General features: G+C 43.6%; 1 protein-coding gene across 1 annotated transcript in view; it reads left to right on the top strand.

Moving 5' to 3' along the window:
• Positions 1 to 20,261, top strand: part of MICU2 (mitochondrial calcium uptake 2) — a 252,633-nt gene that overhangs the window by 185,082 nt on the left and 47,290 nt on the right. Inside the window, exons 3-5 of the mRNA XM_065418785.1 lie at positions 6,432 to 6,463; positions 6,563 to 6,638; positions 14,435 to 14,482. Of these exons, the coding sequence (XP_065274857.1) occupies positions 6,432 to 6,463; positions 6,563 to 6,638; positions 14,435 to 14,482 (156 nt within the window). The remainder of the gene's footprint in view (positions 1 to 6,431; positions 6,464 to 6,562; positions 6,639 to 14,434; positions 14,483 to 20,261) is intronic.

The following is a 20,261-nucleotide window of genomic DNA, read 5'->3' on the forward strand; positions in this document are numbered from 1 at the left end:
CCTGTTCGCCACCAGACAGAACAGGAAATGCCACCGGTTTTGTTCTCGACAAGGTCTGGGCAAGGACTCCCTCTCCAATGCCTTCCTCCTGTCATGGTCAGGGAGCCTGATGTATGCATTCCCTCTGATTCCACTCATCAGCAGGGTCCTGGCAAAGATCAAGAGAGACAAGGCACAGGTGATCATGATCACCCCGGCGTGGCCTTGCCAGCACTGGTTCGGCATGCTCATGAACCTTGCAGCAGCCCCTCCCTGGCCCCTACCCAACTAACCAGACCTGCAGTCACAGGACCATGGTCAGCTCACCCCAACCTCGCGTTCTTCCACCTCACGGCGTGGATGCTGGGTGGCTGAACCCAGAGGAACAGACTTGTTTGGAGGAGGTCCAACAGGTTCTCCTGGGAAGTAGGAAGCCCTCAACTAGACTGACTTACCTGGCCAAGTGGATGAGGTTTTCCTGCTAGGCGTCCGAGCATAGCTTCTCTCCCTTGTGTTCTCCCATACAGGTTGTCTTAGACTACCTGCCTCATTTGAGGAACCAGGGCCTGGCTCACTCTTACATTAGAGTGCATCTCGTGGCTATCTCCACTTTTCACCTGCCGATCCAAGGCCAGATGGTGTTTTCCCATGACATGATGGTCAGATTCTTGAGAGGACTCAAGAGACTCTTCCTGCAGGTACGGACTTCTGTCTCACAGTGGGATCTTAACTTGGTCCTCTGTAGGCTCACAGGCTCACCCTTTGAGCCGCTGGGTTCCTGCTCCCTTCCCCACCTGTCATGAAAGGTCGTGTTCCTGGTGGTGGTGACGTCGGCGAGACGAGAATCTGAAATTAAAGCCTTGACCTCAGAACCACCGTACACGGTCTTCTACAAGGACAAGGTTCAGCTGTGGCCCCACCCGGCCTTCCTGCCAAAGGTGGTAACTATCTTCCATATGAGCCAGGACATCTTCCTCCCAGTGTTCTGTCCCAAACTGCACAAGACCAGCGAAGAGAGGTGTCTTCATGCACTCGATGTCCGAAGGGCCTTGGCTTTTTACTTAGAACATACCAAGCCTTTCCATAAGTCAACTCAGCTCTTCATCGTTACAGCGGGTGGGATGAAGGACCTTCTGGTGTCCTCAAAGAGGATTTCCAATTGGATCACCTCATACATAAGGTGGGTCCCACCACCGCTGATAGAGCCCACTCGACTAGAGCTCAGGCATCTTCAGCGGCCTTTCTGGCGCACATCCCGATCCAGGACATCTGTAGAGTCGCAACGTAGTCCTCTGTTCACACGTTAACGGCTCATTATGCCATCACTCAGCAGGCCAGGGATGACGCTGGGTTCGGCAGAGCTGTATTGGAATCGACACGTCCGTGAACTCCTACCTACCTCCAGGGGTACTGCTTTGGAGTCACCTAATATGGAATGGACATGAGCAAGCACTCGAAGAAGAAAAGACAGTAACCTTTCCGTAACTGGTGTTCTTCGAGATGTGTTGCTCATGTCCATTCCACAACCTGCCTTCCTTCCCCATTGTCAGAGTTTCTGGCAAGAAGGAACTGAGGGTGGGAGGAGCCGGCAGCACCCCTTATACCGCGCCATTCGGGCGCCACTCCAGAGGGCGCCTGAGCCGGTCCCCTATTGATACTGCTGAGGGAAAAACTTACGGTACCAGTGCATGTGGCGAGCACACACACCTAATATGGAATGGACATGAGCAACACATCTCGAAGAACACCAGTTATGGAAAAGGTAACTGTCTTTTGTGACCCTTAGCTCTGCTCTCGACTACCACCCCCATATGTCCCATGGCCCTCATTCTTGACTCCAACTCAGTTGCGGTCTAACCTCCAGGCCTGGCGAACACCATGGCTCCAACCATTAGCCCAACTGCCCATCTCCTGGTTATATCCTTGATAGTACCGGGAAGGGAACTTTCCAAGGGAAAGTGGCAGATAGTGGTGTTGGTGATTCAGAAGGTGGTACTCTTCCTTCTGTGTCAGTAGTTATGCCCCTGCCCTCTTCTTACACACACACACACACACACACACACACACACACACACACACACACACACACACACACACACTAGTGGCTTTGCTCATTTTCCTACTCCAGTCTGCAGTGCTCTGCGGCTCTCCTTCTTGAGCCTCTTGGTTTCTGTACATTTATTTTGGAAGTTGGCAAGAGCTTGCTGCTTGTATTCCTCTGAGTGGGTGGCTGCCTTCTGACATGTGGTACTCCTGTGGCTAGCTGTTCCCTGGGCCACCATGGGAGTGGAGAGAATGTGTGGGTGGATGCAAATGCCATTAACCAGACACATGAGCAGATGACTGGCTTTAAAGCAGATGTTGGTGGTTTCCCAAGAGCTTCTTGCAGTGAAAGTGGTGGTGTGGTTGCTTTCCCTATTTCTCCAGATCTTCTGTTCTGCCCACCAGCTCCCCAACTGCTTCAGCTGCTTCCCACTATCTACTCCTGCATGTCAGTCAGAGAAGTGAATGGGAAGCCTTACATCCTGCCTCATTCTATCCTGCAGGGCTCCTTGGTTCATGGTCCCCAAGCACCACTGCAGCTGCTGCACTGATATTTAATCCCATGTTAGAGGGCCCTGTGCTGTTGGAGATGCCATTTTTCTGAGGAAATTAATAACCAAGTGATTTGGACCTCAGCTTTATAGGATCCAAAGGCATATTCTAGAAGAGCTAGGGGTTTTAAATCAGTGTCTTGGACACATTCTAATTAAGTAAGCTCCACCTGTCCCCTGCTGGATACAATAATCTTTCTCACTTTCTGCCCTAAAATGTACTGAAATATTGCAGTGCTGTGTTAACACCTGTCACATCCTGCCCAAAAGATGGCTGCATTTCAGTGCTGGATATAAATGGAATTCATGTAATAATATACTAATATCATTATTTTAGCCATGTTAAACATCTTTCAGCTCAAATACTTAATTTTTGGCATCCTTCAAGATACAAGTGTGTGTGTGTGTGTGTGTGTGTGTGTGTGTGTGTGTGTGTGTGTGTGTGTGTGTGTAGTGATACAACCTCCCTCAGAACACTATCCTTGCCATCATGCATGTCACCTCCCCATACACCAACATCTCTCCCAGTGACTACATCGCTGCCTGCCTCAAATACAGTATATATAAGACAATGGACAATTCTCAGATATCCACCACAAACAGATCACCAAACTTCTATTTCTTCCTCACCCATAACAATTTTACATTCAACAACAAACACTTTGTCCAAAGAGCCAGGGGTACTAGGATGGCTCCTCAGTATGCCAAGCTCTTCGGGGCCACTTTAAGGAAGACTTTCTGGACAGATGCACCACAAAACCAATGATATACCTAAGGTACATTGATGATATTTTCATATTCTAGACAGATCTAGACTCCCACATAGATTTCCATCTCAACTTCAACAGCCACCACCCATTCATTAAACTCTCTCTAGAGCACTCCCACAGTAGCATCAACTTCCTGGGTATCATCTTCAGCAATGGAACCCAGCAGACAACTATATACAAGAAACCCACAGATCACCACACCTATCTTCACAGATCCAGTAATCACCCCAAACATACCAAGAATTCTGTTATCTTCAGCCAGGCACTCAGATACCACAGAATGTACTCTGAGGAGAAAGTCCAGGATATATACCTTAATACACTCAAAAACCCCTTGACCAAACAGGGACACATCACCAGAGAAGTAGATTGCATCATGGAACGGGCCATCCAAATAGCTAAGAGAACCTGCTTCAATACAGAAATAAAAGCCCCTTTGATAACACCCCCTAGTTGTCACCTACCACCACACACTGCAACCCATATGATGTATCATCAAATAAATACAACCCATACTCGATGGGGACCACATCTGAAAGAAATCTGTCCTGAACCACCTCTTCTGGCCTTCAAATACTACTATCCCTACCCCAGTCTCTCCAACTTCATCATCAGAAGCAAGCTCCCCACACACTAGGGGACACAAACTGAAAGCCATACCAGACCCTGCCAGAACAACACATGTAAAGCCTGTAGACCAGGGGTAGTCAATAGGCAGACCATGGGCCAAATTCAGACCGCCAGACGCTTTTGAACGGACCCCGAAATCTTTTTATTTACTTATTGTTATTTTTTATTATTTTCTCTGGAGTCTGGACCTTGACTTTACCTTCACCAAGAAATTTGGACTTTGGCAAAAAATAGACTACCCCTGCTGTAGAAATACTTCCACTACTATAATGATCAACACCTCCCCACACAACACAACGTTCAAGATCCATGGGTCCTACACATGCCTATCACAACCTGTGGTGTATCTCATCCAGTGTAGTGAATGCCCAAATAACGACTGTATGTGTGAAACCTGACAATCACTATGTTCTCAAATGAACTCACAGAGGAAATTGATGAAAGACAAAAACACCCATGGGCAAACACTTTTCACAAAATGATCACTCCATATGTGATTTCTCAGTTATCATTCTCAAGGGAATCTGCGCAACAACTTCAAAAGATGAGCCTGGGAGTTTAAATTCATAACTTTGCTAGACACTAAAAATTCTGGACTGAATAAAGATACTGGATTTATGGCTTATAACAACAATATGTAACCCACTAGCCACTACCCCCAAACTGTCTTTTTTCCTCGCTCCCTTTCTTTCCCCCCTATGACTGGAAGAGTGTTAACAGGCTACTTCACCTTGACTGGTCACTTGAAATATGTATTATGCTAAACAATCTGTTCCACCGTTGTATTTAGTTGTGATGCTCAGAGTAAGTTTCCTAGACCTGAAGAAGAGTTCTGTGTAAGCTCGAAAGCTTCTCTCTCTTGCCAACAGAAGTCGGTCCAATAAAAGATATTCTCTCACCAACCTTCTATTTCTGTGTATAATACACTCATATATACACTGATATTCATATGTATAAATAAATAAGGTGGGCTGAGTAGCAACACCTATAGCTGAGGGCCCCGAACTCTTTCTATAAAAAAAAACACCAGAATTTCAGTAGTTTATAACTTTTCAATGTTCTATAGCAGGTATCTGCTGAATTTTTGGGGAAAGTTTTTCAGGAAAAATGGTTCTGCTGTTTCAGATAACAAGGATAGGGGAAATGCATTATTTTGTCCACATTTAAAAAAAAAAATTCATATGACCATTTCATTGAGACGTTTTAGCGCCTCAGTGATTTGAAGCAGGCACTTGAAATTTGCCTGTGGGGTTGTACTGTTACCTTTTGCTATCCCAGTGAAAATCCACCCATATTTGGCCAAGTTATAAGCCTCTGACAATTGTAGTTAGCACATGCTCAGTAGTTTTTTAGAGGCCACGAGCATTATTCGTCAAAGATTCTGTCTGCACTAGTGTGCTCCATCCTCACATAGCAGCAATTGCCAACTGAACACATACACAGTCCCCACAGAGCAACTGAGCATGCTCCATCCTGGGACTCAAGGAACTGAGTGGGTCTTTACCTAGAATTGTTCCTCCCCCTTGCCTGAAGTCACTGTGGCACCAAGCACCAGAACCAAGAGCAGGGAGACTCTCTCCTGTGTTCTCAATGCACCCAGGCAACATGGAGGAGAAGGAAGCAACCTGACTTGTATTGAAAAGAATTAGAAGTTAGGGGGTGGGAAAGAAGGGAGACAGGTAAACTGGGAGCAATAGGAGCCCAAAAGGGACAGGAGTTACAGAGGGGATAGAAACATTGCAGGAACAGGCTGGGGTGACAAGGGCAGAAAGATCTAAACCACTAGAACACACTTCCCTCCAGAAGCTAGAATTGAACCCAGGATTCCTACGTCTGCATCTCTGTTTCACAGCTGTCAAGCCTATCACTGCTTTAATATGTGTGTCATCCCCCTGTAGTGGCTGGTTCACACAGAGGAGAGCAGCCTAATACTGCTACCAGTTACTCAGGTCAAGATGTAGGAATGGGGGCCCTGCGGATGACCCGTGGGCATCAGTATGGTTCCATGTAATGAAATTTGTTTTTTCAGTTTGCTTTTTTTAAAAACTTAAGACACTGGATTTTTAAAACTACATTAAAAGAACTTTAATTCTGGCATTGCCTAACTTTTGAGTGCTTGACTCTGTTTCAACATATATTATGTGCGTATATGTGTCTGAATAGTTTCAGGATATATAGCACAGTGTACGCAAAAGCACACTGCTGAGCAAGTAATAAATACCTGAAGCAGTTTGTGGTTTCATCTGGGTTGCAAGAACATTTGAACAGGTTATTCATACTATTTTTGAACATTGTCCTTGCCTGATCATTGAGGGAATTAGAAACAAACTGCCGGCTACAAAATATTCTGTTTCATATTACTTACCATTTTCTCATAAAAATCTGAAGAAATGCTACAGATCAAAGTTTCAAGTCAGAGTTTGTTACTGAATGATGATTTTTTTTATTATTATTACAGGTACAGCATTGGCCAAGAAACTGACAAAAAAGGTAAGCAAAATGTTCTGTTCTCAAAAGGAACTCTCATTCCTTCTGTTACTAAAACTCTATTTCACAACTGATTTTTTTTTTTTATTTGTGTGTTTAAAGGAGGTAGAGGCTGCATCGGTAAATGTTACAAAGGCTAAGCCAGGACCAACCTTTTTTAGAGACCTCGGCGATAAAGGTAACACACTTTGGTACTGAAAGTACATCTTACATTTTTGGACCTAATTATTTACGTGAATATATTTTGAAGAAGGTTCTACAAGCCCAACTTGATTTCCAGCTAGCAAGAAGTTAACTCCCTGCTGAGATCTCTCTCAGCTTTTCAAGACAAGGAGGCAGGGCTGGGAACTGAAGACCCATTCAGGCATTCCTAGAACACCAGGAAATTCTGTAAAAACACCTAGCTGACACTGCCTATGGAGGAGGCAGAGCTCAACAGCCAGTTACTAGAAGGGTGGGTTGTAGCCCAAAGTAGGCTTTTGTTTGTTTAACCCCAACAGGTTGTTAGATAGATTTTGTGTAATTTAGATGCACTTACAATTTGTAGAAAAGAAACCTTGGATAAAAATTGTACTTGACAATGTACCCCCCTGTTCTGGGGCATCCCTGATTTCCAAGCATGGTTGAATCCCTTATTCTTTCCTGTTCAGACAGGGCCTCAGTGACACCCACTCTTTCCCCCCATCCCCTTAGGACCAGCAGGCCCTGGATTCTTGTGTAGCCCCTCCACTTAGAGGCTGGGAGTATAAACTAGTAACAGTTACTCCAGCCTCTAGGATATTACATTTTTATAACCGGGAATCCAGGACCAGCAAATAAAGATTAACAACACTTTCTTTTAATTTTTCGCTGCCTTTTTTAGGAGTAAAGGGAAGGGAACAGGCAAAGAAATCGAGAATGCCAAATAAGGGAGTAATTAACTAATCCATCAGCAACAAACACCCACAAACTAAGTTGCTCTGAGAGAGCAACCCACAGTCTCTGCACAGGCCCTATCTGGATGGTAGAGTTGGAGCTTGATATGAAGGGCTGGTGTCTCTTGCTGGGAAGCCAACAACGCTCCCTTTCAGCTGAAGTGAGTCCTTGGCATCCACAAGCCCTCGCTGTCCCCTGGTTCCCAGTGCAGAGGAGGCCAAGCCAGCACCACTAGTAGTCATTCCTCTGTGGCACAGTACCTCAGGAGTTGCGTCCTCTCCAGCTGCTGTAACCCAACTACCGGCATCCAGTGCTCTCTCTCACTGGTCACATTGTCCCTGGCTCCTTTGCCAATTCTGGGCCATGCAGATATAGATGGTGCACAGATGCCCTACATTTTTTATGGGATGATATGCCCATATTTCTCTATACTCTCAAATTGCTTCAGTAAGACTCACCACAGAAGTTTTAGCTGAAGTGCAGACATTGGTGTGGAATTATAGAATCATAGAAATGTAGGGCTGGAAGGTACCGCTAGAGGTCTTCTACTCCAGCTTCCTGCAATGAGGCAGGACCAAGTAAACCTAGACCATCCCTGACAGATATTTCTCCAACCTGTTCTTAAAAAACCTCCAATGATGGAGATTCCACAACCTTTCTTGAAAGCATATTCCAGAGCTTAACTATCCTTATAGTTAAGTTTTTTCTTGTATCTCCCTTGCTGCAGATTGCTTCTTTTCCTGCCTTCAGTGGACTTTGAGAATAGTTGATCATCATCTTCTTTATATCATCTGTCCCCACTCAGTCTTTTTTTTTCTCAAGACTAAACATGTCCAGAATTTTTAACTGATTTTCTAAATCTTTCATTATTTTTGTTGCTCTTCTTTGGAATCTCTATTTGACCGCATCTTTCTTAAACCAGACACAGTACTCCAGCTGAGGTCTCTCCAGTGCCGAGTAGAATGGGACAGTTTACCTCCCATGTCTTATATATGATACTCCTGTTAATACTCCCCAGAATATTAGCCTTTTTTGCCACCACATCACATTGTTAGCCCATTTTCAGTTTGTGATCCACTATAACCCCGAGATCTTTTTCAACAGTACTACCACGTAATCAGTTATTCCCAGTTATTTTCTAGTTGTGCATTTGATTTTTCATTGCTAAATATAGTATTTTGCACTTGTCTTTATTGAATTTTATCTTGTTGAATTCAGACTAATTCTCCAGTTTGTCAGGGTTATTTGAATTCTAATCCTGTCCGCCAAAGTGTTTGCAACCCCTCCCCGCTTGGTGTCATCCACAAATGTTATAAACATACTTTCCACTCCTTTGTCCAAGTCATTAATGCAAATATTGAATCGTATAAGACCCAGGACAGTGAACTATTGATAACTACTCTGAGTATCATCTTTCAACCAGTTATGCACACACTTTAAAGTAATTTAATCCGACCACTTTTCTCTAATTTGCTTATGTTATGTTACACTGTCTCAAAAGCCTTACTAAGCTAGATCTGATCCATGCATCCATCTGATTTACCCTGGGCCATTCTAGATATGGCTCTGAAGATCCCCACTCTTTCATTCCAAGATCTTCTCTCCCCACTCTCACTCCCTTGAGGGCTTTATTGGTGGTAGCTGGGTCCCTGGAATGGGTTTACTGCTGGTCTGGCTATCAGCACATTGGGAAAGTATTTCTACAGCTTTAGATCCTATCAGGGCCATTGAACAGGGGTTCCCAAACTTTCTGCCAGCATGACCCCATTTGAATGAAGTCTTTCCTACCAGGACCCAAGACAGCATGGCGAATGCCATTTTGAAGAGCAAAATATCATCCTCTGCACAGTGTGTGTGACCTTGCATGTACCCTACGTGTGAGCTTACACCGCAGGGAGGATGTCCTCTGCCCAGTGTGACCTTGTACATATGGTGCATGCGAGGTCATGCTGTGCAGAGAATGCCAGTTTGTAATGCAAAATGGTATCCTCTATGCGTCGTGACCTCGTGTGCATTGTACATATGAGGTCATGTTGTGGAGCAAAATGGTGTCCTCCACACAGAAGGGATCGCCGCGACCCCATCTGCTGATAGTGCGACCCCATTTTGAGTCACAACCCACAGTTTGGGAACCGCTGCCATAGAAGCATGCTCAGTATTTGGTCCACCAAACCTCCTTACTGACCTAACAGTATGGGAATTCAGTTTCAGTTTCACATTTATAAAGCTATAAATATTTTTTTTAAATAAAAATGCAAAATACTACTTTGACGAGTGCCCGGAACTAATAATCTACAACTGTTTGAAGGCACAATTTAGGTTGCTTATTTCTACCATCAAATGGTTATTTAAATATTCAGTAAAACTGTCATTGGTTCAGATTGTAGAATAGAAAGCTAGGAGATTCTGCCTTCTAGTGGACAGTTTTAACATTAACTTCACGTTCTTGTGGATATATTTCTGTTTATATTTTAACTAAGAATATTTTATTTATTAGCAACACTTATTATTTTATAATCTTAGCAGTTTGACTGTGGAGATTTTTTTTTTTTAATACCAGGAAAATACAACATGCTTGCTAATCCAAAATAAAGGAATCTGGTTGTAATTGGCTGAGGCATAAGCATTAAGTAATGCGTGCAGCATTTATCCTTTAATTCTGATGGGGTCTACATATATACCAATAGTATTTACAAATTGTTTTTTAAAAACCTTGTCTACTGCACCTATTAAATGTAAACTTGAAAATGAATAAATGTCAATGATCTCTTCAGAATAAAAAGTTTCACAAAGAAGAACTCAGTTCAGTTTGTGCATCAGTAAAATGGTCAAATCTGTATAAAAGTAATAAGTGAAGTAATAGTATTGTGAGATGAATTCTCATGGAAATGATTCCATGGTAAAAATCTGCTTCGAGTCAGCCAGGTATATGTTGACTTCAGTATAATCAGTCATAGACAGAATATCAAACATATCATGGCTTTGTTTAAAGTCACTGAGGTTGGTGTGGAAAAACAATCAGAAATATTTTACACCTTGTTGCTATTTTTATCTTTTTTTTTTTACCTATTTTACTATGCTGACTGCTCACAGAGTCAACATGGCAAAAGCAGAACTCCTAATCTTCTCTCCCCTGCAATTCCTCCCTCCTTCATTCTCAGTCACTAGGGAACAACACCACCATCTCCCCTGTCACTTAAGTCCATAACTTGGGTATCATCTTTGTCTCAGCCCTCTCTATAGATCCTCACATCATTCAGGCTAAGTCTGAGCCTAACCAATTCTTTCTGCATAACCTCTAAGATCTGACCCTTTTATCCACCCATACAGCTAAAACTCTAGTCCAGGCTCTCCTCATCTGGTATCTTGATTACTACAACATCCTTTTCCCTTGACCTTGACAAATGCAAGTTTGCCCTGCCTGTATCCATTCAAAATGCTGCTGCAAAGATCATTTTCCTAGCTCAGTGCTTTGACCATGTCACCCCTTCCTTTGTTTCTCTTTACTGGCTCCTCCTCCTCCATTGCAATCAAACATAAGCTATTTGTCTTCACTTTCAAGGCTCTTCATGGCTTATCCCCACCCTGCCTATAAGCTCTCATTTAGCATGAGATGTCAACTCCCACCTTTCGTCAGCCTGAGATGCAAGCCTCCATCACCCACTTGCACCAGCAGGATCTACACTGGGGCTGCCCCATACTCACCCCTAAGAGCCACTGTAGCTATAGGCAAACTAGGCAACTGCTGCTTAGGATCTGCAGGTTTCTCAGAGAAGTGGTGCCGCAGACCAGTCTACTGGGGTGTAAATTGCAGAGTACTCCAACTGCGCCGTGTAGACCCTGCTGGTGCGAATTAAAAGCACCTAGTTTGCATTGATGTACAGGACTATATCAGTATGCACTAAATACTTTTTAGTTTACACCAGCAAGGTCTAGATGGGGCAGTTAAAGCAGTACAGATTGGAGTGTTCTGCAATTCACATCGCCTAGACTGATCTGTGGCACTGCTTCTTCCAGAAATCTGCTGCGTCTAGGCAGCTGCTGCCCTACATGGATGCCTATAGCTATCACACCCTCTGGGTGGGGGCAAGGCAGCAAACTAGGGGCAAGGCAGCAAAATAAGGACCCTGGAATTAGGATCCTGCACAGATATCATCTCTGGGGAAAGAAACGCTCAATGGAGGGAGAAAAAATGGGTACTTTTATTGGAGCCGTGAGAAAAAGAACTGATTTCAGTATCTGCCGGTAGCATTGTCATAAGCCCTGTTACTCAGTATAGTATAGGAACATGAGTTACATTTCAAAGAACTAGGTATGAGCTTAAATCTCTTCAACACCGTATTTAACAGAATGGAAGATGTCATGGGCAATTACAAATTGACTGGGTAATTAAATTAAATAGATTGGGGAGGCAAAGGTCTGTCTAAACATGAAGAAAATATAATGATAAATTAAAACCAAATAGGAGAGTTCCCCCATTCTCTCAGCCTTTCATGAATAATTTAAATTGATTAACATAAAATAAGGTTCAGCCATGGGGCTTTTGATCTTTTTAGTTGGTTGTTTTAATAGTTGTGTTTTTTTAAATTCCATAGTAATTTGGATCTGTATATTTGGTACTTAGTACTTTGGTCTGTATATTTATGACAACACTTGTTTGCATTTGGTGCCCAGCCATATGATTGGTGAATGCAAAGCAATTGCTGTTTGTGCTCAAATTGCAAGCTTTTCCATGGGCAAAATTGTGGGTTCAGATATAAAGATTTGGGGTTTGAGTCCTCATTGCATCACTCCCTTTTATAGCAGCATAACTCCATCCGTTTAGTTTCTGTAGAGTTACACCAACTTGAAACTGCAGTAACGCAATGGTGACTCAAACCCTTGGCTTTTGAAAATTCAGCCAATTAAGGATAAACTCACATGCCACAGAGGTCCATGAGCAATTGCTAATTAACTAATTCTCCCTATTAGCGCTCTGACATTAAGCAGACAAAAAATGTCTCATTGTGCACCTTTGTTCATAATCCTGCTCTAGGATAGAAATCGGTAATCCTATACCATAGAAAAAATCACCTGATACCATTCCAAATCTGCATACTCTAAACTCAACATCAGAGTAAAGTTTGAGACCAGTGTAAAATACTCTTTTGGAATCTTAAATGCTTTACTGAAGTTTGAAGAGAATACTAATGTTGTTAGGTCACCAGTGGGTTTTTTGATTAACTACATGTGTGCTTTGAACGTGCCTTGCTATGTAGTTTACAGTTTGGCATATAAAAGCTGAATTACCCGTGTTTTTTTTGTTGATACAATATGTGTATTTATTACTAATGTGTGAAGTCTCATAATTGCCGTTGCACAGATTTTCAACTGGATAAAATTTACTAATAAAATATTGGTTAGGTTTTGACTATGGGTGCTTTGTTTTATGGTGACATCACACACAAGCTAGATTTTGGAGACTATTTCACACATGATCAACTTCAGATCGTTTCTGCGGGGCTCCAACACTATAAAATGTAGGGACATCACTTTTTGCTTCTGTGTTTGTACAGCGCCTAGCACAATGGGGTCCTGGTCCACGACCAGGGCTCCTAGGCACCACCACCGTACAAATAATAAATACAAATAATTTATGCCTTTTATGTTAAAGAACTAATACAACATTGTACATTCAAGTTATAAACACAATTTTTGAAATATAAATAATACTTAGTATCTAAATAGTGTTTGTATGGTCATAGCACCATACAGACATAACTTTACTAATCCTCACAATGCAGCTGTTAGGTAGATGGCTAAGAATCATTTATCCCTATTTTTACAGGTGGGGAAACTGAGAGAAAAGGAGAAATGACTTGACCAAATCTACACAGTGTGTCGGGGCAGATTTAGGATTAGAACTCACTCTCCTGAGTCCCGGCCCTGCGCTCATTTCTCCAGACAGTGCTGCTTTCAGTCAATGAATATTTCTAAATTCTGGAGTTGGTATAAAATGACAAACTTAAAATATTAAATTATTTCAAAGCAAATAAAAATGTTATTGGCTCAGCATAGTGATTAATCACGTTTATTGTTTATCACTGAGGCTTAAGAGGATTCCTTATCTATCAATTAGCTAAATATAAATTATAAAAATTTTGTTTATCTTTGAATAGAGTGTAGTTTAAACATGCCTGTTTAAACAGCTTCTACGTTATACAGTGTTTACTTCACAAGTTAAAAGTATTTTTTAAAGCTGTTCATAAGAAGCCCTTTAAATGTTTTTCTTAAAACATTATCATAGGGCAGATGCGTAGGATTCTGTTGTTTAACCACCAGCTTTATATATTCTCTGTCTTTAGCTTATATGCTGCTATTTGACACTGTCACATCTTTGTTCAGGCTTTTCATTTAAATCGGTGTTTCAAAGGAAAACTCTGGAATTTTCCTTCAAAAGGCGGGGAAAAACTTTCACCTTGTAGAAAGGACATGTTGCTATTAAAAAAAAAAAACAAACCTCTTTTTGGCACAGGGCCCAGCAGTACTATCAGTGCAATCTAGCAGCTTGGCAGCTTTGCTTGTTGCCATATTCCCCTTGAGAATTAAAGGAAAGCTATTCTCCGCCTTTTCAAAGCTGCCAAAGGATGAAATACTTTGATCCTTCAGAATAACAGTAGAGTAGTTCTCCTCCCAGGTACTAAATGTGACAAAGCACATTTAATTTATTCGTCTTTCATATAAACACTGAAATTTTTCAGTGAAAATCCAAACATTTAGTTCAGGTCTTTTATTAATACCAAATAAACCTAACTCTCTCAATTAGACTTCCACATGACAGAGATGCTCGAGAAACAAGTTCACCTCCAGAGCACTGAAAATAGAATCAAAATTTTTGTTTAACAAATAATGACAAAAGAAAATATTTATTTCTAATAAGTTGTATTATTTAATATACAATTAATATGAAACGGAATGTTTTAAATATACAAAGTTTGATTGTAAAAGTCTACAAATATTTCAGATCAATATGCTGATTTTAAAATTCACCATTTCATTTTTGATACTATTTTATTTCAGGACTGATCTCATATACAGAGTACCTCTTTTTGCTGACAATCCTCACAAGTAAGTATTTTGTGTTATATATTATAATGCAAGAATATTTAATTGCTACTAGCTTTTACTGGACCAACTTCTGTTGGTGAAAGAGACAAGCTTTCAAGATACTATCCCCAGACCTGAAGAAGAGCTCTGGGTATCTTGAAAGCTTGTCTCTTTCACCAACAGAAGTTGGTCCAGTAAAAGATATTACTTCATCCACCGTCTCTCTAATATTCACATACTAAGGTGTATAAAGGACACTAGATAGACAGCAGTAGTTGGAACCCATCATGTTCCTTCATACTATGCCCTCAAACAATTGCTGACATCACTCCATTTTTTAATCCATTTTCTTCTAATTCCTTCCCTCCTCTCTGTTCCATTTCTCTTCCTTGTTTTTTTCTCTCTCTCATATATATTTTGCTGACTCTTCTGCTTGCCCTGTTGTCTGCTGATTACTTCAGTAGCCCTCCTCTCCATTTCCAGCCGCCACTTACCAAAGATGTGGAAACTATTCATTGTGCTACACAAGGCTGGGCTGAAAAGAACAGGGAAAAGATGTTTGGGCTGGCAGGTAGTTCTTTGAGCCTGCAGTCCTGGACATGAAAAGTGCTATTGCAGCAACCTTCATTAGGGGCTACAGTGGGAACAGGGAGTGAGGGCAGGTGGCTTTCAAGAGAGCCATTTGCTGCTTTAACTGCAAATATAATGGCATTCTTTGCTGGGTTTGTTGGGGTGACCTTGGGTCTTTTAGCTTTCCTCACAGACACTGATCCTGGCCTGTGCTCCATACATGCCACCCCTCTGTACCACTCTGGTGGTCTGTCCCTCAAGCTGGGAAATATTAAAAGTCAGGGAGAGCTTTCGAAGACAAAATGGATATAATGGGCATTATGAAGTGAGGCCTTTGGCTAGCTGTGATACATTCCAATTATATAACCATATAGGCCCAGTTTTGTTAGCCAGTATACTCTTTCTCAAACCATTAGACTCACAAAAGCAGGAGAAAACCAAAATTCTTAGCTCTCTTGATGTCAGTGGATGATGGACATACATCCTCATGGACCTCTCTGCAGCATTCAGCACTCTCAACCATGAGATACTCCTGTCTTACCTAAGAGAGGTGATTGCACTAAAATGATTTTGAGCCCTTCCTTGAAGGATGCATCCAGAGAACCATGATGGAAAATGACATCTTTCCCACCAGCCCGCTCACTTTGTAGAGGGCCTCAAGCATTGATTCTCTCTCCAGTTCTATTTACCATCTACATACAGCCACTAGGTGAACTGGAAAGATAACATGGACTTGAGTGCCAGCAGTATGCAGATGACACACAGCGCTACCTATCTTTCACCACATGTAACCATACCAGTACAACCAAGATGGCCCTGAGCTTGATCAGGTCATGGATGAAACTGAACTCAGGCAAGACAGAGGTTATGATGGTGGGCAGAGGAAAGCACCTCCTGGCTGGACTATAGCAATGCAATATACATGGCATGAAGCAATCATCCTTCAGGAAACTCTAGCTAATACAGATCACAACATTGTGCATGGTATCAGTATAAACTAATGCATCATACAAATATACTGGCCCCCCCCTCAAGTAGTGACCCTCCAGTGCCACAACTAATGACCCAATAATTTTGAATGTGAGCAATACTAAATGCACAATAGTTATTCAAAAGTGTTTCCAAACAGATGGTAATTGCCTAGAAGGATTCTGGCTGAGTAATGTCCTACATAAAGCAGGGGGGAGGAGTAAGGTCACCTCTTACATATGAAAATAGTCATTTTCAAGATAGGCTACCTTGATCACTACTGGTATTTCAGAGAAGGAAAACATTCTTCCATGCAAATAGAAATACCAGCCAGGGGTTTACTGAATCCAGAAGTGGCAGACAGGATCTAGCTCCACAGGAAAAATGTGAAACTAATTTATTTGTTGCAAAACAAATCAGGCAGTGGATAGTCATAAGCACATTAAAAAAGAGAACCCCATAGCAGCATCAATATTCTTATATAGTATGTTTTAATTAAAATCAGATGGCAGAAGATTCAGTTTCTTTAAATTCAGTTGTTAGGCTGAGAATTAAAACCAATGTTGATGCATTGGATCAAATAAGAAGGAAATGAAGCAGCTTCAAAGCAAGCAATTCTTCACATTTTCAGACAATCAAATGACATTATTTCCAGGGTATATCATATAGGAATGGATTGAACTGCAAAAACAAAGGAACCTATTTATACAGGATGAATCCAATGTTAATTTTGCTTCTGAAGTTACACAAAAGGTTATCATGTACGTCATTCTGAAAGCAAATGTCAACAAGGGTTAGTGCTTCCATCTGTATCTAATATCTATCCCATATCAATCAGTTCTTGATATTTCATAATTATGTAGCCTATGTGTCTATGACTCTTTAATTATTACTAGATACAATCAGATTATTCAAAGAAGCTCTATGAGGCTTTATTTACTTTTTTAATGAGATTTTCCCAACCCCACACAGTTATTCTCTAGATCTGCTATCCTCTTGTATTACCCCTCTATCGGCTAAGATATTCCCAGTTTCTGTGCACCTGGACAGATATGAAATCCAGTATCTGGGTAACAGTGGCCTGTGTTGAAAATATTTCTTCATGATAAATGGAGGCCTTATTTTACCTATTGCAGTACTCACTTCCCACTCAGACATGCCTCATGTCACCACAATTATCTTTTGTTCAGTGCCAAGGCTTAGTTAATGGTATACTCCTGGTTAGTCTCTGCTATGGGTTGTGAACAGCTAAAAGCCAGCATTTCTTTCCTGGTGAGTGACTCCAGGAGCTGAGCATGCCATCTCTATCAAAAACTTTATTCCAATTAGCCCATTATAATAGAGATAATTAATGCTGTTTTGCTGTGCAGGACCAAATGGAACCTACACTTGCGGCTAATATGCATGTCTGATGTTCAGATTTTACAGTTTTGCCTGACAGTGTAATTAAATACAAATATATTTGAGATCTTCTTTGAACCACATTTACATTATAAAATGCATACCATTGGCATTACGTCATATCAGATAAGTGTGTCTTCTTGGGGACTGTATGAGCAGTTCTAGCCTGTATATTTTACAACAGGCTACTTTCTTATCTGTAAATTACAACACAGATTACATGAATCATTTTACAATAAATCGTTACACTTTTATTCTCTAAAGTTTTTATGGGATATGCTCTTATTATTATTGAACCAGAGAACTCTCTGGTGAAAGGTTTCAAATGAAACATTTCCATAGAGAGGAAACTAGTTTCCGTAGAGTTCGGATTAGCACACTGTAATGATATTTGTCAAGTGTTAGTGCATCACAAGGTTGGTCAATTGGAAATGCTAATTGGCTGGTGAAGGGGTAAATAATGTCTAATATATAAAGACAACATTTTGTATAATATTTTTGCCAGATTCACTGGAAAGCAAAAAGAGGCATTTTCTTAATGTTTTCATTCTGCAAAAACGTAAGCTTTGTGCACGTTAGAAAAATCAAGGTCCACACTTTTGTCAGCCAAGGCTGAAAAAATATAACTCCAAACAAAAAACTTCTCTGAAGGGGCTTCACATTCCCAAGGGAGATTGAACATTGTATTGAACATTGTATTCCTGGAGACCTTTGTGACCCCGGTAAACTATAGGAGATGTCCCATAGCTTTCTTCTAATTGATGGTTTGCCTGCATAGAGCTACAAACTCCCAGTTCTTCTTCGAGTGATTGCTCCTGTGTATTCCACAGTAGGTGTGCGTGCTCGCCACGTGCACTGGTGCCAGAAGTTTTTCCCTTAGCAGTACCCGTACTGGGGGAGCACCGTGGCGACCCCTGGAGTGGCGCCTGTATATCGCGCTATAAAGGGAGCCACGGGCTCCCCCCACCCTCAGTTCCTTCTTGCCGCCAGTGAAGGTAGTCGGAACTTTGCGCTCCAGCTTCGCTGCAGCCTTTCTTCCCTAGTGGTACCGTTCGTTGGATCGTTCTCAGTGTTAGCTTGGGCTCGGGGCATGCCCCGCGCCCCAGGCTTCAAGTTGTGCGACTCCTGTCGCCGCTCTATGCCCAGGAGCAACCCTCACACTGAGTATCTTTGCTGCCTGGGTGAGACTCATATTAGCGACCGCTGCAAAATCTGTAGGTCGTTCAAACCAAGAACCAAAAAAGAGAGGGACTTCAGACTTCGAGCTCTCCTAATGGAGTCGGCGTTAACACCGACGCCGGTGCGCAGATCGGACTCGGCACCGGCCGCCGCGTTGTCGGTACGTAGCGAGGCGCCTTTGACCACTCGGCGCCGCTCTCTCTCCAGGAAGCAAGGGAAGGGCCCGGCCTCGCAGCGAAGCCGCGATAAGGACAAGGGGGAGGCTGGTCCCGTGCTGGGCAGCCTCGGTCCCCCCTGGGCTTAAGACCTCCGACTCGCGTGGAGCAGAGCAGCCCGGTGCCGTCGACCCAGATATCCCCGGTACGGATACCGTCGATGCCGGAGGTGGTGCAGGCTGCAAAGGACATTGTCTTTGCCCGTGCCAAGCTCACAACCGAGTATGGGCCCCAGGTCTCGAGGCAAGCCCCCGTTAGGTGCCCGTCAGACCTGTTCGGCGAGCCGCAGCTCCCGCTCCGGGGATCACTCCCCACACCGCTCGACGCACAGCGACCGCTCATCGGGGGACTCCCGGCCATCGTCAACACTGGCCGGACCATCTGACCCGTCGTCGAGATGGGAATCACGGGCCCCCTCTACGCCACCCGCCAGCGAGCGCAGGCACCGAGAGAAGCACCGGGAACGCTCCCCGGTCAGGCGTGGGTACCGGAGCCGATCTCGACGCGACAGACATCATCGTTGGCGCTCCAGCTCCCGCTCAACCAGACACCGGGCCAGAGACTCCCCCCGGGGTACCTCGGCGTCATGGCACCAGGCTTCGTTCCGCCGTCGCGGGTACCGAAGCAGCTCGTCGAGGGGGTACCGTTCCTCGTCATCGAGGTCCAGATCGCGAGGGAGACGACACCACAGGCACCGTTCCCATCGCTCCCGAGGCACCAAACGCTCTTCGGCCACCTCGGCCTCGGCACCCTTCTTCCCGTCCTCGGGCCGCGCTGCCCCGCCGGGACAGGTTGTGCCATCAGATACCCAACAGGGTCAATGGCACGGTACCCCGTGGCAAGGACAATGGTGCCAGAGAGCACTGTGGCAGCAGGTACCGGCCCACCCGGGGACCTGTTCCGTCGCCGTAGTGTCCCAAGCTCCATCAGCCTCGTCCGGCCGCCCACGGGATAAGTCGACAGGCCAGGACTCGGCGGACCCGAGACTGGACTCCGACCTGGGTCACGACGCCCCGGCACCAATCGCGGTGCCCGACTCCGCGCGTGCCACGTCTCCGGCACCAGACGACGCCATTGTGGCGCCTCCGCCTTTGGTCCCACAGGAGGACTTTAAGGTGCACCAGGACTTGCTGAAGCGGGTGGCATCCAACCTTCAGCTACAGGCTGAGGAGATGGAGGGACCATCTGATTCCCTCTTCAACGTTCAACGTTCTTGGCCTATCCACAGCCCCCAAGGTTTTCACGAAATGTATGGCAGTGGTGGCAGTGTACCTCAGGAAAAAGGGGGTGCAAATCTTCCCCTACCTGGCCGACTGGCTCCTCAAGGGCGATTCTCGTCCAGAGGTGGAGTCCCACGTGCAGCTACTCCTGGCCACGTGCAAAAACCTAGGTCTAGTCGTGAATGAGGCAAAATCTACTCTAGTGCCCGTCCAGCGCATAGAGTTCATTGGAGCTCTCCTGGACTC

The sequence above is a fragment of the Emys orbicularis genome, chromosome 1 (genome assembly GCF_028017835.1).
Source record: "Emys orbicularis isolate rEmyOrb1 chromosome 1, rEmyOrb1.hap1, whole genome shotgun sequence".
NCBI lineage: Eukaryota > Metazoa > Chordata > Testudines > Emydidae > Emys > Emys orbicularis.